Source organism: Guillardia theta (genome assembly GCF_000315625.1).
Source record: "Guillardia theta CCMP2712 unplaced genomic scaffold GUITHscaffold_24, whole genome shotgun sequence".
NCBI classification, from domain to species: domain Eukaryota; class Cryptophyceae; order Pyrenomonadales; family Geminigeraceae; genus Guillardia; species Guillardia theta.
This window is the reverse complement of record NW_005434650.1, coordinates 202,964-226,157: the sequence shown is the minus strand read 5'-3', so window position 1 is coordinate 226,157 and position 23,194 is coordinate 202,964. Positions and strand designations below refer to the sequence as shown.

The following is a 23,194-nucleotide window of genomic DNA, read 5'->3' as shown; positions in this document are numbered from 1 at the left end:
TTCGGTCGTGACTGCGCCTGCATCCGGCAGCTCAGGCTCGAGCTTTCTGAGCGTCACTGTGGGAGCTAGGAGCCTGCAGGGCCTCGCCTCTGCCGGCACCGTCACGGGAGGCTTCAGCTTCGACGGGCCTGCGTTTGGTTTACCGGAATGGAGGCTGCGCAACTTGGGCGAGGACTCCTCGATCATCATCAGCATGCTCGGGACGAGCTTTGGGCGGTGGGATGCGTCTGTGCAAGGGAAAATAGCAAACACTGCGGCCCAGAGCACTGTGTGGACGTCAGAGTGGCAGGGAGGGTGAGGAGAGGAGAGGAGAGGTGAGGAGAGGAGTGGAGTGGAGAGGAGAGGAGAGGAGAGCAAGGGAGCGCAGCTACCGAGAAAGAAGCATTCCCAGAATCGGAGCCAAGGGACGAGTCAAGAGCATCAGGATGCGTCTTGCTGTCAGTCTGCGTGTGACAAGCAGGGGCTGAGCGACAGCTCGTCTCCTCCTCGACCTCCAAGGGGTTTCCTCGCTCCTCCTGTATCTGCGGAGATACTTCGCTTTCCTGCAGTGACTCTTCTCGTGGATAAGCCGGAAGAGGAGGAGGTGGAGGAGGAGGAGGAGGAGGAGGAGACGACGAGAGCGTCTTGCGAGGAGTCTCGGGAGGAGGATACTTTGGAGGAGAAGAGAGAAGAGAAGAGGGGGCAGGGTTGTTGGGGTTGCTTGCGTTGATCGCTTGACTTCTCTTCTTCTCCTCACTATCCAGCAAGACAAGTGAGCTTGCTTCAGACAGGAAAACAAGAGCACGCACCTCAATGCGTTCGCTTTCTCCTCTCTTCCATTCTTTGCTTCTACTTCCTCCCTTGCAGCGCGAACATGATCTGCTCTACCTGCTCTACCTGCTCTACTGTCTTCGCTTCCTTTCGACCTTCCCATCGTGATCTGCAGCACAAGTCAGCAGAATCATACAACCTCCTCGTCGTCTCGGAAGTCAAAGATGCGGTGAAGAGGACGAATGCCTTGCTGAGCATAGACAGCTTGCTCAAGCCGACGTTTCGCTCTTGTTTGCTCTGCTCCATGACTCTCGGACTCGACTGCTTGCTTGAGTGAGGAGCAGCCGACGACATGCTGAGAGTGGAGGCAGGAGAGGAAGACAAGCAGAGAGAGGCAAGTGAAAGAGAGGGGAGGAATCACTTTCACAGCTGGCAAGTGCGAGAGATGATAACTGACACAACATCTGTCATCCACTGCCTTTCCCTCTCCCCTTCTCCTCCTTCACCGATTCATGAACCCGGCGTCTTCTCGCTGCACGCTCCCGTCGTTCCACTCGATGTCACACTTGTATCCAAGCGGCGTCTCGATCACCGACAAGAGTTTTCCTGCAGCCCATGAGGCTCAAGCGAGCGACGATGGCCAGGAGGAAGGCAGGAGGAAGGAGTTGGAACCTTTTCGCATGACCGTGTGAAGGTCGATGATCGACTTAGACTTGAGGAAGGCTTCCGAGAACTCAACCTGGCTGACTCAACGGCCATGCACGACTGGACCCTCCCAAGCACCTCCATGCCGATGACTGGTGGCACATCTCGCCCAATCAAACATTCATCATCAAAGGAAACGCTTTCATTGCTTGACTGCGCGCTCGTGAGGACAAGGTAAAGAGCATGAAGCATCACCAGCTGCTGACTACTGCTCCTCTGCTTCGCGTCATCCGCATTCGCATTCTTCTCCATCATCTGCATCTCAATCAACAAGGTTCGATCGCTCTCAAACGTCTCTCTTGTCCTCTAGGGATCTTGCCGTCAAACGACTCACTTCTTCGCTCGCCTTGTCATCTCTTCTTGACCCCCTTCATCTTCCTATTGCTTCCTCTCCCTTCTTCTCTTTCCCAGCCTCCGGTATTTCTCCGCTCTACAGAATCCCCGCCCCCTCCCCCTTCCTTCGAACATAAACTCTCCTCTACCCTAACCTCCTGTACCGCTCTTCCTCTACCCTCCTCTACCTCTCGTCCTCTATCGCTCTTCCTCTACCCTCCTCTACCTCTCGTCCTCTATCGCTCTTCTTCTACCCTCCTCTACCTCTCGTCCTCTATCGCTCTTCCTCTACCCTCCTCTACATCTCTTCCCTTATCGCTCTTCCTCTACCCTCCTCTACCTCTCTTCCCTTATCGCTCTTCTTCTACCCTCCTCTACCGCTCTCCCTTACCCTCCCTCCTCTCCTTGCTGCTACCTAATTGAAATTGACTAGCGACGGTCGGCGAGGTTCCATCGACAAGGGGTGGTTTTGATGATCAATGAGGGGGTAGGGGGTACAAGACATGCAGACGCACAGGCACGGCAAAAGTGCACAGAACAGTGCGACCATGCAGTACGAAATCCTTCCTGTCCCCTCCTCTAGCACATCCTTCCTCTCTCCTCCTCTAGCACATCCTTCCTCTCCCCTCCTCTAGCACATCCTTCCTCTCTCCTCCTCTAGCACATCCTTCCTCTCTCCTCCTCTAGCACATCCTTCCTCTCTCCTCCTCTAGCACATCCTTCCTCTCCCCTCCTCTAGCACATCCTTCCTCTCCCCTCCTCTAGCACATCCTTCCTCTCTCCTCCTCTAGCACATCCTTCCTCTCTCCTCCTCTAGCACATCCTTCCTGTCCCCTCCTCCAGCACATCCTTCCTCTCTCTCTGATCATTGAGAACAGCCGGGAGACATCTGTGTCCCGCAAGCTATAATCAAGACTCAGGCAGAGATGGGCGGGGAACGACACTGAGAGACACAGGCAGGAATGCAGGATGGCAAACAATTGTGTGGGGGCATCGTGTCTATTGTCTCGGCCTCCTCTTGCCCTCGTTCGCCTTCTCTTCCCTGTAGTTCCACTTTCAATCGATCGCATCGTCTCAAGATCTCTGGCTTTATCGAATGAGACGAAAAGGATTCAGGAAAATTGCGTTGCAACCAATCATAATCTGAGTGAGCTTGACCTCAAACACTTGAGAGTCCTGGGCAACAAAGCCACACAAAAAAAAACAGCAAGCAGCGATGAAGTGTGGTAACTGTGAATATGTCCTGCTGCTGACTCTGGGTCCTTCACTTATGCAGTCGCTCGTCATCTACAAAGCATGTCCTCCATTTCTTGCTCTTGTATGTGTGCGTGAGCTCCTGCATTCAGCCATCAGAACATGTCTTTGAGCCTTCATACACGTACCTCTCCCTCCTTGATGTCTTTGATCGCAAAAATTTCAAACCTGATAAAAACAAGTCAAAGTGTTACATGCGCCTTTCATAGTCCATATCTCTTGATAGACCTGTCCTCGTCAAAAAATCTCTTCATTGACGTGTTGGGATCGTAAGAAGTGTTATAGAATGTGGCACACCCCGACCCTGCCATATAAATTACGTCATCCTGATACAGTGACCAATCGAAAGATTCTACCTATGGCCCAGACATGATTAGGCACATCGTCGCTCCAGGTGAAGACATAGGGGTTCTTCATCCCATCAAGCCCTGGAATTCTCCGCACAATTCCTCGTTCGACCAGCTCGCCTTGTTTGATGTCGCAAGCAGCAAAAGCGCCATCACCGCCATGGTTGTCACCCTTAACGATCACTTTGCTGCAGAAGATCTTGCTCCCGTTGTCCTTGAATGAGGAAAACTGTCGTCGACACGCCTGTCTCACCGCCGGCATGCACATCTTCGCTGTCCTGGCCAACATGGCGCTACAATACCTGGGGAGTAGATGTGACTGGAGGAGGGAGGAGGGGTGATTTAAAGGGTAAGAGGAGGGGTACTCAACCCCTGGTGGAACTGGGACGCACGTGAACTATCATCCCCCTCCTTCCCATCCGGCCCGGGCCTGCCCCAGCGCCCGTCCAAGTAACTGAAAGGTTCAGTCAATAAAAGCTGTAGAAAGGATCTGAGCCCGCCCCATCGCTTTCGCCATGTGGAGGCTGCAGGATCAATGGCAGGATCAAAGGAACGAAAGGAAGAGAAGAGAAGAGAAGAGAAGAGAAGAGAAGAAGATGAAGAGAAGAAGAAGAAGAGAAGAGAAAGAGAAGAGAAGAGAAGAAGAAGAGAAGAAGAGAAGAAGAGAAGAAGAAGAGAAGAGAAGAAGAAGAGAAGAGAAGAGAAGAGAAGAGAAGAGAAGAAGAAGAAGAGAAGAAGAGAAAAAGAAGAGAAGAAGAGGAGAAGAAGAGAAGAAGAGGAGAAGAAGGGAAGAGAAGAGAAGAAGAGAAAAAGAGAAAAAGAAGAGAAGAGAAGAGAAGAGAGAAGAAGAGAAGAAGAGAAGAAAGAGAAACAGCGGAGAAGGAAGAAGAAGAAGGAGAAAGGAGAAACAGAAGGTGGCAGAGAACTAGAGAACAAGCGAGGGAAAGAAGGGATCTCAAGACAGGAAAAAGGAAAGAGGAAAGAGGAGACATGCAGAGACCGATGGATAGATAGGAAGTTGTATAGACAGCAACAGGAACACTGAAACAGCAAGAGCCAGTAAGAAAGGGTGGGGAGAGGGGCATTCGTTTGTCAAGGTGAACATACTGGCAGCAGGACGTTTATGCACATCCGTTGGAATTTGCAAGGTTGATATCTAAGGATGATGTCGACGATCCGAAACGTCAGACTGACGGGAGATGTGAGCGAGTACTCGTGTTGCCTTGTGTGGTGGTTGATGGCAAGCAGATGCTGCACTTATGGAGCTATCCTATGCTCTTCATTGCGCTTGGGAACCCTCGTCCTCTCAAACTCGGTAACTGCTGAAGAGAGAGGATGATAGGATGATGACATGCATCAAGGTGTGTCGACGAACTCTCAGATGTTGTTTTTTGTCGCTCTTTTGTTGAGGTGAGATCGTTCGATAATGTGCAGCAGAATCGAATGTCTTGGCAGATACTTCATCATCCTGCTCGACACAAGCGATCTCGTTGAGGTACCATGTCGCTCCACTTCTTGTCTGGTCCATGCTCTACAGGCTGACACGTCACCTCAGGCCGTCAAGTTTTTCTGGGTGCAACGCAAGCTGTCGCTGAACACGTTGGTATCGATGTACAGGTCAACTTTGTGCTGTAAAGCCCCCGGAGCTGAAAGGTGGATGCAGGAAGTCCAACGGCGTCTACGTCTTCCTGCTCAAGGCTCTTCCGCTTCTGGGATCTGCCTGCGCTGTCATCAAATGTTTCTTCTCCCCAATCCACAGGTGATGCGACTGCTCGCCTCCTCAGGCTGACAGAGGCTGAAGAGATCGGCGAGACTCCATGCACTGGATGCAAGTCCTGGTGCCCTGTGTGATGGCATCAAGTAGCGGGAGGTGGCGGTTGCCTCAAATATGACAGTCACTCAGTTGTTTTCCACTTCGCTACGCAGACAAAGATCTCTGAAAGTCCGTGGGAGGTCAGCGATGTTTCTCGTCATCTCGTCTTCTCAACTCCTTCAGGATGTTCCTCCCGTCTTGTCTCGCGCCTCCTTCTTCATCGAAGCCTTCGCGATTGTCCCGCAGCTCTGGATGCAGCATGCTCCTCTGCCAAGGTTCGCTCTTCTCTCACTTGCAAGCGAGTTAGGAGCAGCAGGGATGTGGAGACCGCGGACAGCCTCGCGCTTGAGCTGCACCTTGTTTCTAGGGGAACCTTCAGAGCAGGTGGAGGAGGGCGGTGAACAAAAGAGAGAGGCGCAAGCCTTGGGAAGGAGGAGGAGGAGGAGGAGGAGGAGGAGGAGGAACTGATTGACTGATCTAGTTTATGCCATTTCATGGCTGTACAAGGCTATTAGAAAGGGCGAGAAGCTTCACGGCCTGTCTGAGGTTTCGCATCTGACCGGTTTGCTCCAAGTCTTTATCTACTCGGATCTCTTCGCCGCCTTCCTCCGCAAGCGCTTCAAGTTTGCTCTCCTTGCTGGGTTCCTCCTCTACTTCCTCCTCCTGCACGCAAGCTCGCTCCTCTTCCTCCAACTCGTCCTCAGCAGCATGCTGGCAGCCGTACTCCTCTCGCTGGTATGCCTCCTGTCTGATAACTTGCACTCACTCTCTGCAGCTCACAGGTGGGCTCACGTACCTCCAGTGCGTCCTCCTCTTCGTCTTGGCTCAGCTCTACCGCGCTGGCATTCTCACCCTGCGCTCCCCCTTTGCGGACGTCTGACAAAGCGAGATAGAGGCGAAGCAAGTTATTATTTCAAGAATGTTCACATCCTCCTCCACTTTCTCCATCGCTCCTCCCAATCCTATTCTTCATCCTCCCTCTTCTCTTCGTCTCGTTGCTTCTTCCATTGCGCAAAGGCTTCTTCTCCAAGCTCAACTGCTCGCGTGTGCGCGTCTCCCTTGAGCTTTCTCCGCCATCTCGTCCTTTCCTTCAACCCTCCGAAGCACACGAGAAGCCTGCTTCGCTTGCTGCTTGCCATGAGGATACGGAGAGCAGCGGAGACACGGAGCCATTCGCTAGTGAAGGTTTCCAACAGAGCCAGCCTCTGACATCGCCCCATCTCCTCTATCCTCATCCGGATTCGCTTCCTCCTCTCAGCCTCAGCTCTCCATGTCACCACGAAGAGCGTCAAGTTGAATCCTCTTCTCTCCAAGAACAGGCAGGCCTTGAATCCTTCTAGCGCCGACTTGACCCGCCTCCTCCTGCTCGCCCGCACGAGCTCCAACACTGTCTCTCGCTGCTCCTCAAGCGTGTCTCGCCATGCGTCCAGCGTCGATCGCAGCAGCTCTAACCCGCGCGAGTCACTCAACTCAGTACCGAGAAGATCTGCCGCCTTGCGCTGCTGCTTCTGCAGCATCAGCCTCACCTTCTCCTCATCCCATCCCATCAAGCAGCGAGCAAGCACACGTCTGCGATGGCTCGCAGCTACTGAGCTTGCGTGCTCGCGCAACGCTCTTCGGACGCGAGCGCGATCAGCCAAGGCCGACAGAGCTCGCAGAGAGACGGCATGCTGCTGCTTGGCTCTAAGACAAGCGACGGACGAGAGGCGAGCCCAAGCTCTCAAGTGACTGGCGGCGAGACGACGTACGCGCATGGTGGCGACGGCGATGCCGTTATGAACGGCAAGCTGACGCCTGCGCACAGTCGAGATCCACTTGGACAGGGCGGCCGAGAGCTTCATGGTGAGCAGCACCGACAGCACGCCTCGAGCACGCTTCTTCTCCCATCCTACCGACTTGGCAAGGTCACTCCACCGGCGAACGAGACGCGACACGCGAAGCAGCACACGGAGCTGGCAGACCCGAGCAGCCACCTGACTGGGGGCGTCAGGTGCCCTCACTAGCATGCCGGGCGAGACTTTTCGGCTCCACATGTCCATCGCCAGCTCGTACACTCTCAGCTCGCCCTGCCGGCATCGCACCGTCGCCATCCAGCCGCGCCAGCAGCTACTCACCTCCCGCCGCCAGACCAACCTCCTCAGCTGCTGGCTCCTCCCAGCCTTGACCCTCCACCTCTCCCGCCAACCCGCAAGACATCGGCGCTCCATGCTGAGCTTGCGATGCCACACGAAGACACGGGAGGCTCGCTGCTGATAGCACAAGTCTCTCCACAGATCAAGCGCCCTGCTGCTTGTTGTCAACGCCGCCAACACTCTTGCTCGCTGCCAGGCTTCCTGCAACCACACAAACTGAGCTGCCTGATCGACGTCACCATGACTGGCTTGCACGGCTTCCAAGCACAGGTCAGAGGCGAGGTTGCCACCAGCTCTCTCACTGAGACTGCTCATCTTCTTCTCCTCATCGACCTTGTTGGCGTAAGCTACCGCCTTCTTCACGTCTCCCTCGCACTTGGTCAGAAACAGCGAAGCAAACATCTTCATCTCTTCCGTCACTTGCGAGCAGAACTCTCGCGTCTTCCTCCAGCACACGAGCCAACTCCAGGCAGCAATGGCTGCAGCCTTCAAGCCTCTACTCTGATTGTCCGCTATCCTCCTCTCAATCGTTGGGAAAGCGACGCTTTGGTAGAGCTTCACGTCAACATGCCGCTTCCACCTATGCACAAGCCATGTCCGCAGCAAGGCAGAGTCTCTAGTTCTGACTGAGATGTCAACCGCATCCTTCAACCATCTCTTGTGCTGCTTGTAGTGCGTCCAGCGAGAAAGATGTTGAGACAGGGATTTGAAGTATCGGCTCTCTTCAAGCTCTAGCATCCAACTCTTCATTCTCAGCTTCCACTTGCACTGCATTCTCCATTCCCAGAAATGTACAGCCATATCAATGAACAGGGATTGCTCATTGAGTTCAAGCTCATTCTTCAATGAGTGAAGGTTGACGCTTCGAAGTTTCCGCCAGCAGCTCATGGCCGTGAACATCTGGTAGAAGGTGTGTTGGTCTTGGAGCGCAGCTTGCTTCAAGGACAAATCGCATTCTCTCTCTCGCACCATTTTAAGCGCGTGTATCACTTTGAATTTGCTCCGCTTGGCGAAGTGAGAACAAGCCAACTCGGTCTTCTCGGCCTCGTGAGCGATCAAGATCGCTTCTCCGGCATCTCCCATCGCGTGCTGCAGCAAGCTTGCTGCCATGGCTTCGCTCACTCCAACGGCCTTGCTGATCCTCTCAACGTCTTCAGCTTGTTTGCGGCGGATGGCGACTTCAACATCTCCGTGGCATCTTCTGAGAAGCTGGAGAACCTCAGCGTCTTGCTGGTGCTGCGTCGTCGCCGCCTTGACTTGCATTACCAGACACTCGAGAGAGAGCTGATGCACCAGCGACCATGCCGACAAGAACCGAGAAAGAGACTGAAGCCGGGCGACCTCCAAGCACTTGCCCTTCCTCTGCTCAAGGAAAGAGTTCCTGCTGAAACACTCCAACGACTTGCGACAGCTCGCGCGAAGTCTTCTGTTGGTCGCGAGTCTCAGGCGACGCTGCAGGCTGGCGATACGCAAAGCGGCTGAATTCCATTGAAGGAAGACATGCAGCAGAAACTTCTCCTGGCGCTCATTCACCCGCTGAGCGTTTCTTGACGCCCTCTTGGTCACCCGCCACCACAAGTCGACCGCGAGCTGCAAGAGCTGCAAGTCTTTGTCTTGCCGGAGATGAGCTACACATCGAGTCACGATAGACAACATGCTCCAAGCCTGCAGGCAGCCTGTTGCCAACGACCTAGCTCGTTCTGAAGTGAGAGTAGAAACAGTCGCCTCGAGATCCTTTCGTCGATCGTGTTCGCGTTTTAGGCACAAGAAAGAAAGCCTCTGGTTGTCTCTGTCAAGCTTGCACCTGCCGTCACTAACCATCTTGCTGAGGGCCTTATCTCTCTTCTGAGATTCAACCCATGCACAGAAAGACGAGCACAAAGCCCTTCTGTTCAGCAACGTCACGCTCCTCTGCATCTCGGTCAGACTGACCCCGCACTCCAAGGATTCGTCGCCATCCGCATAAGCGATGTGATGAGACGAAACCATGTCTCGAGCGCCAATCAATTCAAGATCAATTGCATCATAGTGAAACATGTCATTAGGGGGGTTGGCTGCCATGCCATGTCTCTCCATGTCTTCCATGCCATGTCTCGCCATGCCCTCCATGCCATGTCTCTCCATGTCTTCCATGCCATGTCTCGCCATGTCTTCCATGCCATGTCTCTCCATGTCTTCCATGCCATGTCTCGCCATGCCCTCCATGCCATGTCTCTCCATGTCCTCCATGCCATGTCTCTCCATGTCTTCCATGCCATGTCTCTCCATGTCTTCCATGCCATGTCTCGCCATGTCTTCCATGCCATGTCTCGCCATGCCCTCCATGCCATGTCTCGCCATGCCCTCCATGCCATGTCTCTCCATGTCTTCCATGCCATGTCTCTCCATGTCTTCCATGCCATGTCTCTCCATGTCTTCCATGCCATGTCTCTCCATGTCTTCCATGCCATGTCTCTCCATGTCTTCCATGCCATGTCTCTCCATGTCTTCCATGCCATGTCTCTCCATGTCTTCCATGCCATGTCTCTCCATGTCTTCCATGCCATGTCTCTCCATGTCTTCCATGCCATGTCTCTCCATGTCATCCAGGTCTTGAAGGTTCTGCATCTTGCTGTGGATCAGCGAATGGTAGTCGATGGAAGGAAGCTCTGCATCATTCTCATCCTCTAGATCCCCCGGGCTCGCTGGTAGCAAGGAAGAGGAAGGCACGGAGGTCTCAAACTTGCAGGAGATGAGCGAAGCATAGTCGATCATGCAAGGAGGGCTCTCTATGCTGTTGTCTCCGGCATCCAGCAACGGCGACGCAGACGCACCAGGAGCTCTGAGCGCGAGTTTCTCTCTGTTGGGAGCCAGGAGACAAGCGTAATCGATCAGAGGCACTGCCGTCCCTGCACTGACATCCTGCCTTTCCATGTCCTCGTGAACTTTCAAACTTGGAGGAGAAAACTGATCGGGTTCACGCTCGCACGCACTCAAGGGCGATCTAGATGCAGCATCCGCGCTATCATCATGCGCGAGGTCTTCAGCTGCATGCCTGCACGTTGCGAGCTCCTGGTGCAAGGTCTTGATCGACTTACATCCCTCCAGCACTTCTTCTTGAAGCGCAGCAGGACGAGCGTCTTGGATCCTCCTCGCCTTGGCATACATGCTTCTCTTCCCCTGTTGCTGCCCTGAAGCCTCCACGTCGTCGCCCCCATTTTCACAGAACTCTTCCCATCTTCGGAAGTACAACCTGACGATGCATAGCAACAAGCTGTTCCTCAACTTGATCTCTGCCTCAGAGGTTTGTCGCTCTTTGTGTCTCTGTTCCGAGCTTTCAAGATGCAAAGGAGGGGTTGCGACCTCTACGGATTTGTTTGCATTCCTTCCAGCATGTTCCACTTCATGTGCAAACATAAGCGGCAACCCTGTGAAATCCAGGAAGCGAGAAGCCACCTGTCTGATCTTTCCGGCGAAGTCCCCTTCCTTCTCTCTTGGAGAGGAAGGAGGAGACTGATACGTCAGCAGGGAGCTCTGCAGGATGTTCGTCAGGTCGCTTTCAGGGTCTTCGCGTTTCATCGTGTCCAGGAGGTCAACGAGTAGCAGCGAGTCGCTCGTCCTTCCTTCCCTCCTCCTCTCCTCCCTCCTCCTCGCCCTCCATGGCGAATTAACGGTGACCTCCAGGTGACTACGGGTATCCTTGATCGTCAATCAACATTTGAAATTCTTAGAGAAATATTTGAAATTTCGGGAGAAGTAATGGGGCCCAGGCGGCCGGCCCCGCCCCTTTTCGAAGATTTCAAAGTTTTCGCATCTGTATTTCACTACGGCAGGATCTCAGTGCTATAACTGAACGTAACGGTTGATCCCCCGGCCCCGGCCCGGCGACCCGGTGGCACTGCACCGTCCGACGGTCAGTCGCAGCCCGGCACTGGCATCCTACGAGTAAAAGAGCCGTAGTCTCGCACAGCAGTATACCCTCCCCCCCCCCGACGGGTGCCATGAAGATAGCAGTCTTCATGGTTACTGAGCCGCAGATTACTTCAAGTTTCGGTTACATGGAGCGCAGCCTGGTTACTTTCATGTTGCGGATTTACTGGCAGAAGGTAAAAAGTGCCTCAAGCAAAACAAAGCAGGAACAAGCTAAACCTCCTGGCACACAGCGCACTTTCGGTCTCGGCGGCGGCCACCTACCAGCGCCTTACTATGCAGCTCGCTGGAGGCATTCCTGTCTGGTGCGAGGCGCATGAGGCTCCAGGCACAGTTTTACTCGCCGCGCACTGGCAAGGTAAAAAACGCCTCAACCTGAAACCTCGAGCAAGCCGGTTCAGCTTGTTCCTGCTTTGTTTTGCTTGAGGCACTTTTTACCTTCTGCCAGTAAATCATACCAGATGAAGCGGAGGGTGTCAGGATAATGGCCAGGAAGGATGCAGAGTCACTAGTACCGTCCCTTAGACGCGATACCCAGAGGCATCCGACTGACCAATGCTGCTGGTCCGAGCTCGCCTGCCTCCGATGCCGCACCGTGACAGCCCAGGTCCCTTGGAGGTTAGCGAGGAGGACTACCTCGAGCCGCGGTACCGTGTTCCTGTGTCCAGCCTCCCTCCGTCCGCTGCCCCAGGCGGACCCCCGGGCAACGCCGGCTCCTTGTCGGCGGCCGGCGGCTGCCCGTCCGCGGCCGCCAGCTTTGTGGCCGTCCGCCGGCCGTTCTCCGTCCGCCGGCCGCGGACGGAGAAAGGGCAGCTTTCTCCGTCCGCGGCCGCCCCCGGGCAACGCCGGCTTATGTTTTGTGTGTGTTTTGTGCAGCTTCTCGATACCCGGAGGCAGCCGACTGACCACTGTCAGTCGAGACGTCCGCTGCCGCCACAAAGCGGGCGGCCGCGGACGGAGAAAGGGCAGCCGCCGACAAGGAGCCGGCGTTGCCCGGGGGTCCGCCTGGGGCAGCGGACGGAGGGAGGCTGGACACAGGAACAGCTGGCGATGCCGCGTCTGGGTGCCAGCAGTGCTGGTTCTTTTCGGGCTTGTGTTTTGTGTGTGATTGTGCAGCTTCTCGCTGTGGACTGTGTGCCAGGAGGTTCAGCTTGTTCCTGCTTTGTTTTGCTTGAGGCACTTTTTACCTTCTGCCAGTAAATCCTATCTCCATCGGAACACGGTACCGCTCGAGGTAGTCCTCCTCGCTAGCCTCCGAGTCAGCGGTAGCCGAGTCAGCGGGAGCCGCCCGTGACGTTGCACGGGGGTCCGGTCGAGGCACTTTTTCCCTCCCGGCCAGGGTCGCGCCTGGCTGTAGCCCGAGTGGGGGGAGTGTGTCTGGACTGTGCGGGCGAGGCCGAGGGCCCATCTTTACCAATGCCGATCCTGCGCCGACTTCAAGTTGGCGGTCGCCATTGCTCACCGGGCGGAAGCTTGGTGGTAAATCCTATGCGACTGGTGGACTTGGGTGATGATGCGAGGCGGAACGCCACAGGCTGGAAACAGAGCAAGGAAAAGTCTCCGCCGTCATCAGTGAAGCGATCACGTGGGTGAATTGGGGGGCGGATCACCCGGAGCCCGCGTGAGGCATAGGATTTACTGGCAGAAGGTAAAAAGTGCCTCAAGCAAAACAGAGATGCTAGGATGGGACAGGCACGTGCAATGTTTGCTTGTGCGCTGTGTGCCAGGAGGTTTAGCTTGATCCTGCTTTGTTTTGCTTGAGGCACTTTTTACCTTCTGCCAGTAAATCCTATACCCCCCTTTCTTCGTCCGCGGCCGCCCGCTTTGTGGCGGCAGCGGACGTCTCGACTGACAGTGGTCAGTCGGCTGCCTCCGGGTATCGCGTGTAAGGGATTTTCTTCCTCCTGCATGCTCCTGCTGCTTGTTGCTTGATTGCCTGACCCTTAGGCTGCTTGTCTGCTTGAGGCGCTTTTTACCTTCTGCCAGTAAATCCACTACTACTGCTTGTCTGCGCGGCTTCGCGCTTGGGCTGGCGCTGCCGGGTCTGGTTGCCAGCAGTGCTGGTTCTTTTCGGGCTTGTGTTTTGTGTGTGATTGTGCAGCTCCTCGCTGTGCGCTGTGTGCCAGGAGTTTTAGCTTGATCCTGCTTTGTTTTGCTTGAGGCACTTTTTACCTTCTGCCAGTGTCCAGCCTCCCTCCGTCCGCTGCCCCCTGAGGCGGACCCCCGGGCAACGCCGGCTCCTTGTCGGCGGCTGCCCTTTCTCCGTCCGCGGCCCGCCCGCTTTGTGGCGGCAGCGGACGTCTCGACTGACAGTGGTCAGTCGGCTGCCTCCGGGTATCGCGTGTAAGGGATTTTATTCCTCCTGCATGCTCCTGCTGCTTGTTGCTTGATTGCTTGACCCTTAGGCTGCTTGTCTGCGCGGCTTCGCGCTTGCTGGGGCTGGCGGTGCCGGGTCTGGGTGCCAGCAGTGCTGGTTCTTTTCGGGCTTGTGTTTTGTGTGTGATTGTGCAGCTTCTCGCTGTGCGCTGTGTGCCAGGAGGTTTAGCTTGATCCTGCTTTGCCAGTTTTGCTTGAGGCACTTTTTCCCTTCTGCCAGTCAATCCATTTGCCAGTAAATCCGTGTTTACGTTTTCCCCCATCGGAGTCGGAGACCTCCGGCGAAGACTCCCCCTCGGGCGACTCGACAAAGTCCGAGGAGGAGCTGTCCTCTGGCTCGAGAAGTGCTTGCGCCCGCAAGGGCGTCATGCGCCTCGCACCAGACAAGAGCGCCTCCAGCGTCAGCTGCATAGCCTTTATAGGATTTACTGGCAGAAGGTAAAAAGTGCCTCAAGCAAAACAAAGCAGGACACAAGCGGAACCGGCAGGCACACAGTCCACAGCGAGAAGCTGCACAAGCACACACAAAACACAAGCCCGAAAAGAACCATAGTGAGGCGCTGATAGGTGGCGGCGCGTTTGCGAGCCAGGACCTCAGCAGCAGGGCCGTCATCAGGCACGAAGTGCCGACCAAACGCCGCATCCTCAAGAGGCATCGAGCGCTGAGCAATGATGTCCGCGAGATACCAGATGAAGCGGAGGGTGTCAGGATGCAGGGTACCGTCCGTCGAGATGGCAAGAGGGATGAACGCTCGAGGAGGAGTAGTCATGGCATATGCAGCGCGATGTTTGCGAATCCTATACCTTCTCAGACGCTGCAACATGGAGGGCGTCGAGGTTGACCTCCCCCCACTTGGTCAGGTCGGCAGAGCTGCCAATGTACGCTCCAGCATTATGAACGAAGTCGTGCGCCTCAACGAAGAAGGTCGCCAGAGGATGCTTCTGGGCACGGAGAGATCTCGAGCTGTGAACGTCCAGGCTATGAGGAGAGGGCAGCGTCCGGGACATCGGCTGGTCAGAGTACCAAGCGAGGAAGCGAGCGATAGCCGTATAGTACGTACCGTACAGAACCACACATTGGTGGTCAGTCGGCTGCCTCCGGGTATCGCGTCTAAAGGATTTTATTCCTCCTGCATGCTCCTGCTGCTTGTTGCTTGATTGCTTGACCCTTAGGCTGCTTGTCTGCGCGGCTTCGCGCTTGGGCTGGCGATGCCGCGTCTGGGTGCCAGCAGTGCTGGTTCTTTTCGGGCTTGTGTTTTGTGTGTGTTTGTGCAGCTTCTCGCTGTGGACTGTGTACCTGCCGGTTCAGCTTGATCCTGCTTTGTTTTGCTTGAGGCACTTTTTACCTTCTGCCAGTAAATCCTATATACTCAGTAAACAGCGGGGTGTTTACCCTCAGAGGGCGTGAACTCGTCCCCTCCCCGACTATGCGGAAGCTCCCGCTTGAACCTCGCAAACTCGAGCAGGTCGGGATGCGCGGCGAGGTACTGCGAGGAAGGCCAGCGGTGGTATTTCTCAAGCGCCAGGTGGACAGAGAGGTCAAAGCGACGAATCTGTGATTGGACCCGCGGGAGAAACGGAGAAGACCCCTGGAGGAAGAAGCGCAGCTTCTGGCAGGTATAGGATTTACTGGCAGAAGGTAAAAAGTGCCTCAAGCAAAACAAAGCAGGATCAAGCTGAACCGGCAGGCACACAGTCCACAGCGAGAAGCTGCACAAACACACACAAAACACAAGCCCGAAAAGAACCAGCACTGCTGGCACCCAGACGCGGCATCGCCAGCCCAAGCGCGAAGCCGCGCAGACAAGCAGCCTAAGGGTCAAGCAATCAAGCAACAAGCAGCAGGAGCATGCAAGAGGAATAAAATCCCTTAGACGCCATACCCGGAGGCAGCCGACTGACCACTGTCAGTCGAGACGTCCGCTGCCGCCACAAAGCGGGCGGCCGCGGACGGAGAAAGGGCAGCCGCCGACAAGGAGCCGGCGTTGCCCGGGGGTCCGCCTGGGGCAGCGGACGGAGGGAGGCTGGACACATGAACACGGTACCGCTCGAGGTAGTCCTCCTCGCTAACCTCCGAGTCAGCGGTAGCCGAGTCAGCGGTAGCCGCCCGTGACGGCGGCGACGCCGCGGCAATGCCCAAGGACCGGCGTGACCCGACCGATGCCGGGGAGGAAGCAGGCGAGCTCGGACCAGCAGCAAGCACCCCAGTGGTTCACAGTGAGGGACGGAGACGCCTCGCCAGCTCCGCGCCGATCGTCGGGGCCACTCGAAGGGTTTCCCCCATCGGAGTCGGAGACCTCCGGCGAAGACTCCCCCTCGGGCGACTCGACAAAGTCCGAGGAGGAGCTGTCCTCTGGCTCGAGAAGTGCTTGCGCCCGCAAGGGCGTCATGCGCCTCGCACCAGACAAGAGCGCCTCCAGCGTCAGCTGCATAGTGAGGCGCTGATAGGTGGCGGCGCGTTTGCGAGCCAGGACCTCAGCAGCAGGTCCGTCATCAGGCACGAAGTGCCGACCAAACGCCGCATCCTCAAGAGGCATCGAGCCGCCGAGCTTCGAGAGCTCTTCGTTGAGGGATCCATCCGTGCCGATAGGCAGGCTGCCAAGTGTAATCCCGCCAGTGACGACCTCGAAGTGAAGAAGTTGAGTCTTGAGACGGCGCTTAAGGCTCTTCTTCAGCTGCGAGAGATCAGGGTGTTGATGCCAAGAGGGGATGTAAACTTTCGACTCGCGAGGTTGAATCTCTAGCTTCAGATCAGCCAACATGTACTTCTTCATAGCGGACGTAGCTGCAACGGCATAAACATCCAGCACGGTGGCGCCGACGATCGGCGCGGAGCTGGCCAAGCGTCTCCGTCCCTCACTGTGACGTCGGGTGCCTCCGGAGAGCTCGACACCACTGGGGTGCTTGCTGCTGGTCCGAGCTCGCCTGCTTCCTCCCCGGCATCGGTCGGGTCACGCCGGTCCTTGGGCATTGCTGCGGCGTCGCCGCCGTCACGGGCGGCTCCTTGTCGGCGGCTCAGCGGCCCTTTCTCCGTCCGCGGCCCGCCCGCTTTGTGGCGGCAGCGGGCGTCTCGACTGACAGTGGTCAGTCGGCTGCCTCCGGGTATCGCGTGTAAGGGATTTTCTTCCTCCTGCATGCTCCTGCTGCTTGTTGCTTGATTGCCTGACCCTTAGGCTGCTTGTCTGCGCGGCTTCGCGCTTGCTGGGGCTGGCGGTGCAGGGTCTGGGTGCCAGCAGTGCTGGTTCTTTTCGGGCTTGTGTTTTGTGTGTGATTGTGCAGCTTCTCGCTGTGTGCTGTGTGTTCCTGCTTTGTTTTGCTTGAGGCACTTTTTCCCTTCTGCCAGTAAATCCTCTCCAAGGGAGCATGCGCCCAGCCTCCATGTGTCCGCTGCCCCAGGCGGACCCCCGGGCCCTTTCTCCGTCCGCGGCCTCTGCGGCGGCGGAACGGCGTCGACTGACCGCGGTCACTCTCGCAGCTTGAGGCACTTTTTACATGATCTGCCAGTAAATCCGTATCCTGACACGCAAGGCAGCAAGACTCAACAGGCGCGGCTAGCACTGCTGGCAACGGGATCTGAGTTTTGCTCGCATAGCACACAGCAGCCCAGGTAGAGAGAGCCTCGGAGTCATATAGGATTTACTGGCAGAAGGTAAAAAGTGCCTCAAGCAAAACAAAGCAGGATCAAGCTAAACCTCCAGGCATACAGCGAACAGCGAGAAGCTGCACAATCACACACAAAACACAAGCCCGAAAAGAACCAGCACTGCTGGCAACTGTCAGCAGACCCGGCATCGCCAGCCCAAGCGCGAAGCCGCGCAGACAAGCAGCCGAAGTGTCAAGCAATCAAGCAACAAGCAGCAGGAGCAAGCAGGAGGAATAAAATCCCTTAGACGACTTAGACGCGATACCCGGAGGCAGCCGACTGACCACTGTCAGTCGAGACGTCCGCGGCTGCCGCCACAAAGCTGGCGGTCGCGGACGGAGAAAGGGCAGCCGCCGACAAGGAGCCGGCGTTGCCCGGGGGTCCGCCTGGGGCAGGCTGGACACAGGAACACAAACTACGGATTTACTGGCAGAAGGTAAAAAGTGCCTCAAGCAAAACAAAGCAGGAACAAGCTAAACCTCCTGCCGAGACCAACACCGCCCGTGACGGCGGCGACGCCGCGGCAATGCCCAAGGACCGGCGTGACCCGACCGATGCCGGGAGGAAGCAGGCGAGCTCGGACCAGCAGCAAGCACCGCAGTAGAGTTTGCCCAGTTTCCGTCCATCGCACGACTCTCACGCCACTGGGATGTTCGCGGCTGCTCCGAGCTCGCCTTCTTGCTGCCCCGGGTGACCGTCTACGGCGATAAGAACGATCATCGGATGTAACCATAGAGTTTTACTCGCCCCATTCAAGGCATAAGGCAGAAAGTGCCTCAAGCAGAAGCCAGTAGGAACCGTCCGCGGCAAGCGAGGGGACACGGAATTCAAGAGCCAGAGCTGCCATGGAAGAGGGTCTTTGTGAGTGGAAGGAGCAGATCTCTACAGAGAAGTTTGCTTGCATAAAACATGTTAGCAAGATGGTTCAAGTTCTCAGAGTCAAGTTAGATCAACAGGATTGTAAATTCCTAACACAAGATCAAGGGTCCCTAGTCATCTCCTCAGCTCACCAATTCTCTTCAGACTCTGGTGAGCTCTGGCGGTCCCGACTTCACTGCCGCCCTCACTCGATGCGCTGCTATATCGTTGAATTAACGGTATAGGATGGATGGTCGAGGCTTCGTGTGACGATTGCTGGAGGAGAGACGCGGTGAATTCAAGGAGGAGATGGTTCATTACAACCACGTAGATGCTTTCTGAAGCAAGCAAGACAGCTCCTACCAGCACACGAAGAAGCTGCAGGAGGGCATCGGTGAGTTTGCGTGCGTTAGTGAGAGAGCCTAAGGCTTCTTGTATGGAAACATCAGCCGCTCCAACTTCCTCTTGTACTGTAGGCGGTGGAACATGCTACTTCACGTCAGCCTTGTCTGAGTCGCTCTCCCTCCTCACCTTCCCAGCCGTCGCGCACTTGGGCGCTTGTTGGGATCCTTCGAAATGCATCGACGCAAAATTTTGGCGACCTGAAACAAACTTGTTGAAAGAGGAGAAGGAAAACAGCTGAAGGAGAAAACGAAGATGGGGAGGAAAAGGGAGGCAGCGGTCTAAAGGAGAAGAGAGCAGATAAGACCGAAGAGAGGAGGGCGGGAAATGGGTACCTGTGGATCTGCTGCTTGAACTCTCTTGAGGGCGTCGAGGATCTCTCGTCGCATCCCTGGCTCTCCTTCTCCCCTGCGTTTCTCTCAGACTTCTTCTCCTCCTTCTGTGCCTTCACCTCGTCTCAGCTCCTTGCCAGACGTCGCCAGTCCACAACTCGATGAGCGAGACGCCAAGGGAGTAGACGTCAGAGGCGAATGAAGCTCCTTCCTCCTCCACCTCTGGTGCTTGATACCCTGTGATCAACTCACTTCTCCTTCCCCTCCCTCTCTTTGTTTTTCTTTTTCCTCTCCTCTCTTTCCTTATCGTCTGCGTTCACCTGGAGTTCCTGCGTTCCAGTCTTTCGCCTGCTCTGAGAAGTTTGCTTCCCCAAAGTCGATCAGAATGACTCCCGGGCTCTTTCCCCTTCTCTTCTCCTGCAGCAGTGCGTTGCTTGGCTTCACGTCACAATGCACAATGTCTGCTCTTCTCAGCTCTGCTAGCCCCCAGCTGAGTTCGACCGCAAAGTGAAGTTTCCTCGCTCGCGGCATGACATACGCAAACACGTCGCCGTCTTCGTCGATGGTCACGTAGCGAGATCGGAGCCTCCTGCCGGTGTCTTTGCCATCGCAACGCAAGTTAGACCATGACTTTGAGCCTGCGAGAAGGTGAGAGAGCACGAGGAGAGAGGAGGAGAGGGGCGATGGAGGAGATGGAGGAGTCAAGGGCTCAGGGCCCACCCGAAATCTCTTTGTGCAGGTCGATACTTCCCGGAATGTGCTCAATGAGAAGATGAAGGTGAGCGGAGGGTCCAACGTCTTCATGAACGACATGATAGGAGATTGCGTAAATGTTGCAAACTCTTGACCTGCCGTCCAGTCATCATCTTCTCCACCTCCCATCTGGCAACCTGAGTTGCGAGTTGGTTCGTTTCTTTGCGCAGGCTCTCCAGCTTATCAGCTGAAAAATGAGCCACGTAAGGAGAGAAAGGAGAGGAGAAAAAGGGAGCAGAAACGACAGAAGCAGGAGCGGCAATGTTGGGAAAGCAGCAGGATGAAGAAATCAGAATGCAGCAGCAGCAGCAGCAGCAGCTCAGGATGATGATGATGAAGAAGAAGATCATAATCATGGAGATGGTGAAGAAGAATATTGAGGAAGAGGAGGAAGAGGAGGAGAAGGAGGAGGAGGAATTGGGAGAGGAGGATCAAGAGGAATTCGAATTGAAACCGCTTCGGCTTTGAAGCTCTTAAGTCGTTCGTTGAATTCTCTGTCGCTTGCCGTGATGGTTTTGATTGCGGCATTCTCAATCTGACCGAAGAGAACACACGAGGCGAGCTTGACGGTTCCAAAAGCGCCTTTCCCCAGCTGCTTGCCCCACTTAATGCTCTCGTGGTGGACGAAAGGAATCCCCTGCTCAAGCCTCAGACGCTGCCCAGCTCTGAGTCACCTCGACCTCTTCCATCAGCTCTCTCAAGGCATCCTCAACCCGTGACTTGGCCTCACCAACAGAGGTGGGAGGAGAGTCGTCCAGCTCCCGACACAGACTCGAGTCCTCAATGCTGTCGGCGCTCTCCTCGCCCTGCCGTCAACGTCAGGACGCGTCAGATCTGATCGTCTTCTCAATCACTTTGCAGGAATCTTCCTTGCCGTGTTGAGCTTCTTCATTCAGACTGTCGCCACAACTCGTTGAGTTTGCCTCACTTGCTTCATCTGCCTCGTTGCACTTCAAAGAAAGCTGGTCAAGTCTCTTTGCTGCATCAAGAATCTCATCTACACTAGATGTACAATTCTCCTTCTCTCCACAAAGACATTGACTCGGATCCGAGAAAGACTGGTCGATCTTGTTCGTCCTTTCTTGAAGAGCGATTCTTTTTAGAAAGAACATCTCAAATGCCTGCGTCGATGTCAGAACTCAAAAGCTTCTCCATATTTCTCTAATCTGTGACTATTTCCAATTCCTGGATTGGTCTGTCGCTGTCTGCCTGCCTGCCTGCCTGCCTGCCTGTCTATCTATCTATCTGCCTGCCTGCCTGTCTGTCTATCTATCTATCTGGCTGCCTGCCTGGCTGCCTGCCTGGCTGCCTGCCTGGCTGCCTGCCTGCCTGCCTGCCTGTCTGTCTACCATGTACTTCATCAGTCTCGCTCTGATTTGCTTTCTCTGCCGTTGCAATTTGTCGGGGAGTTCGAAGTGGTTGACTTATTGTTTCAGTCAACTGACTATATTTTATTCTCTCAGGCCTGCCTCAGGTCTATTTCTCTATTCTGAGGCGGGCGTGGGTCCATCAGTGTCAGAGAGCCTCACGCTCGGCTTCTTGTCGTCGCCTGGAGAGCCAGGAGAGCAGAGGAGGTTTGTCGAGGCTTCCGCGCTGCTAGAGGGTCAGAGGGAGGGGGAGCAGCAGCAGCCGACCTGATGCATCTTCACCCGGTGCAGCTCCATCCCAATGTCGTACATGAGCGACACCAGCAGCGTCTGCTCCCGCTCCTGCCTTCACTCTCAGCTCAACAAGCTCCGGCGGCCAGGCTGACCTGCGCCGCAATCTTGCGTCGCGTAGCTTTCGCTTGCTCCTCTTCGCGGAGCTGGAGATGAGACAAGTCAGTGAACAGCAAGAGAGAGGCAAGGTGAGAGGGAGGAGGAGAGGAAGCCACCTGCATCTCTTTGATTTGTTGCTGCAAGACTGCAGCTTGAGAACTGACGAGGAAAAAATATCAGCCGAAGAGAAGGAAAGCAGAAGGAAGCAGGAGGAGAGTGGCTTTTAGTACCTGTCAGCAGCAGCAAGTTGAAGCTCGTTCTTCATTCTCTTTGTCTCCGCCAACTCTTCATCCTTCAAGGAGTTCAGACGGTTTCATCACTGCCCACTGCTCACCTTTCGTGCTAGCAACCTCCTCTTGTCCGATAGATCTGCTTTGAGCTGCTGATTCTCCGCCAGCAGAAGGTCATCGCAGTTCTACCAGCAACAGATGAGAGGAGAAGGGGAGGAGCTTGTAGCAAGAGAAAGTTGTACCTGGTAAAATCTTTCTCCTGCATTTGAATTCGCCTTCAAAGTCTCGTCATTGCTCTTCCCGCCACAGGTCTCGATCACCTTGTCTTCTATGGCTCGCGCTCGCTGCTCAGCTTCCCACGTCAACTTCTCGGCTTCGAAGATCTACACGAGGCTGAGGAGAGACGAGCGAGAGACTTGTCTTGCCTTCCTCGCTAACGTCATGTTCTCATCCGACAGGTTCTTCTTGCTGCTGACTAGCGCGTTCTTTTCTTCCACGTGTCTGCAGCACAAGACAAGTCATGGAAGGAAGGAGGGGGGAGAGGGGGAAGGGAGGGAGGGAGGGAGGGAGGGAGGGAGGGAGGGAGGGAGGGAGGAGGAGGGAGGGAGGGAGGGAGGGAGGGAGGGAGGGAGGGAGGGAGGGAGGGAGGGAGGGAGGCAGGGAGGGAGGGAGGGGGAAGGAGGAAATCAGTTTTCTCACCTTGCTATCTCCTCCCCCATCTTCTCGTTGCTCGCAAGCGACTCCAAATGCTCCGATCTCAGTCTGACCAGGCGTGACTCTCAAGCACACATGCCCTCGAATTACCTCTGCACCTCCAGCTCGAGCTGATCCCTCATGTCGGCCTGAAAAGCATCAGGTTCTGCTGTCAGCCTTGTCTTCTCCTCCTTTCTCACCTTCACTCCGGCATGCGCCTTTAGAGTCGCTACCTCATCCTGTAAAGTTGCCTTGTCCTGTTCAAGTCGCTGGATGGTCTCTCTGCAGACCTTCACCTCAGCTTCTCTCTGCATCGTCAACGTCATCCCAGCACCAACTTTCAGTCAGACACCTTGGCTGCCTCCCCCCCCCCGCTCAGATCCCCTGCCATCATCCCAACTCGCAGCTGCCGATTCTCCCTGAAGGTTGTGAGGCGTGCATGGATGGAATGCATGATGTCACATGGAGAGCCTTGCGATCGCTCGTCTCATCTCCGCGTCTCCTCCTGTCCATTGTCAGCCCGTTGCTTCACTCGCGCTCTTCTACCTCCTAGACTAGACGCAGTCACTCCTTCCTCCGCGTCGTCGGCATTTAGCGCCATGTCTCTCTCCGCCTGTTCCATTCCTCATCCCCTGCCTTACCGAATGCGAATGCCAACCTTGACGCGCTCCAGCTCGGATCGAGCTGACCGGAGCTGCATGAGGGCATCCTGATGCTCCAACTCCAGGTTTGCATACTTGACCTTGTCGATAGTGAGCAGGGAAGGGAGGGAGGGAGGGAGGGAGGGAGGGAGGGAGGGAGGGAGGGAAGGAGGGAGGGAGGGAGGGAGGGAGGGAGTGCATTCAGGGAGGGGGGGGAGAGAGAGGGAGGGGAGGGGCGGGGGTTAGATGGAAAGGGGGGGGCGGGG

General features: G+C 55.7%; 5 protein-coding genes across 5 annotated transcripts in view; 1 reads left to right on the top strand and 4 right to left on the bottom strand.

The window, feature by feature from the left end:
* Positions 1 to 828: 828 nt before the first annotated feature.
* Positions 829 to 1,710, bottom strand: GUITHDRAFT_106329 (hypothetical protein; the record flags this gene model as incomplete). Its single annotated transcript, XM_005834698.1, has 5 exons — positions 829 to 1,071; positions 1,172 to 1,202; positions 1,257 to 1,356; positions 1,423 to 1,489; positions 1,534 to 1,710. The coding sequence occupies 5 exons, from the start codon at positions 1,708 to 1,710 to the stop codon at positions 829 to 831; spliced, it is 618 nt and encodes a 205-aa protein (XP_005834755.1).
* A 1,342-nt stretch (positions 1,711 to 3,052) lies between these two features.
* GUITHDRAFT_69157 (hypothetical protein) lies at positions 3,053 to 3,651 on the bottom strand (the record flags this gene model as incomplete). The annotated part of the gene is made up of 4 exons (XM_005834697.1): positions 3,053 to 3,124; positions 3,171 to 3,210; positions 3,271 to 3,346; positions 3,399 to 3,651. 4 exons carry the CDS (start codon positions 3,649 to 3,651, stop codon positions 3,053 to 3,055), a joined length of 441 nt encoding a protein of 146 aa, XP_005834754.1.
* Positions 3,652 to 4,551: 900 nt separating this feature from the next.
* Positions 4,552 to 5,603, top strand: GUITHDRAFT_106327 (hypothetical protein; the record flags this gene model as incomplete). The annotated part of the gene is made up of 10 exons (XM_005834696.1): positions 4,552 to 4,590; positions 4,638 to 4,704; positions 4,751 to 4,799; positions 4,845 to 4,884; positions 4,945 to 5,006; positions 5,053 to 5,148; positions 5,191 to 5,227; positions 5,316 to 5,342; positions 5,386 to 5,477; positions 5,519 to 5,603. The coding sequence occupies 10 exons, from the start codon at positions 4,552 to 4,554 to the stop codon at positions 5,601 to 5,603; spliced, it is 594 nt and encodes a 197-aa protein (XP_005834753.1).
* An 8,181-nt stretch (positions 5,604 to 13,784) lies between these two features.
* GUITHDRAFT_106325 (hypothetical protein) lies at positions 13,785 to 14,627 on the bottom strand (the record flags this gene model as incomplete). Its single annotated transcript, XM_005834695.1, has 4 exons — positions 13,785 to 14,047; positions 14,102 to 14,129; positions 14,168 to 14,417; positions 14,473 to 14,627. 4 exons carry the CDS (start codon positions 14,625 to 14,627, stop codon positions 13,785 to 13,787), a joined length of 696 nt encoding a protein of 231 aa, XP_005834752.1.
* A 3,915-nt stretch (positions 14,628 to 18,542) lies between these two features.
* Positions 18,543 to 23,194, bottom strand: part of GUITHDRAFT_106323 (hypothetical protein) — a gene marked incomplete at both ends in the record, with an annotated part of 6,320 nt that continues 1,668 nt past the window's right edge. Inside the window, 22 exons of the mRNA XM_005834694.1 lie at positions 18,543 to 18,609; positions 18,652 to 18,722; positions 18,858 to 18,930; positions 18,974 to 19,091; positions 19,175 to 19,492; positions 19,575 to 19,702; positions 19,745 to 19,794; positions 20,062 to 20,244; positions 20,288 to 20,413; positions 20,462 to 20,728; positions 21,257 to 21,316; positions 21,361 to 21,411; positions 21,481 to 21,523; positions 21,595 to 21,656; positions 21,699 to 21,779; positions 21,837 to 21,977; positions 22,071 to 22,095; positions 22,294 to 22,356; positions 22,399 to 22,436; positions 22,488 to 22,595; positions 22,640 to 22,706; positions 22,929 to 23,029. Coding sequence (XP_005834751.1) covers positions 18,543 to 18,609; positions 18,652 to 18,722; positions 18,858 to 18,930; positions 18,974 to 19,091; positions 19,175 to 19,492; positions 19,575 to 19,702; positions 19,745 to 19,794; positions 20,062 to 20,244; positions 20,288 to 20,413; positions 20,462 to 20,728; positions 21,257 to 21,316; positions 21,361 to 21,411; positions 21,481 to 21,523; positions 21,595 to 21,656; positions 21,699 to 21,779; positions 21,837 to 21,977; positions 22,071 to 22,095; positions 22,294 to 22,356; positions 22,399 to 22,436; positions 22,488 to 22,595; positions 22,640 to 22,706; positions 22,929 to 23,029 — 2,241 coding nt within the window. The remainder of the gene's footprint in view (positions 18,610 to 18,651; positions 18,723 to 18,857; positions 18,931 to 18,973; positions 19,092 to 19,174; positions 19,493 to 19,574; positions 19,703 to 19,744; positions 19,795 to 20,061; positions 20,245 to 20,287; positions 20,414 to 20,461; positions 20,729 to 21,256; positions 21,317 to 21,360; positions 21,412 to 21,480; positions 21,524 to 21,594; positions 21,657 to 21,698; positions 21,780 to 21,836; positions 21,978 to 22,070; positions 22,096 to 22,293; positions 22,357 to 22,398; positions 22,437 to 22,487; positions 22,596 to 22,639; positions 22,707 to 22,928; positions 23,030 to 23,194) is intronic.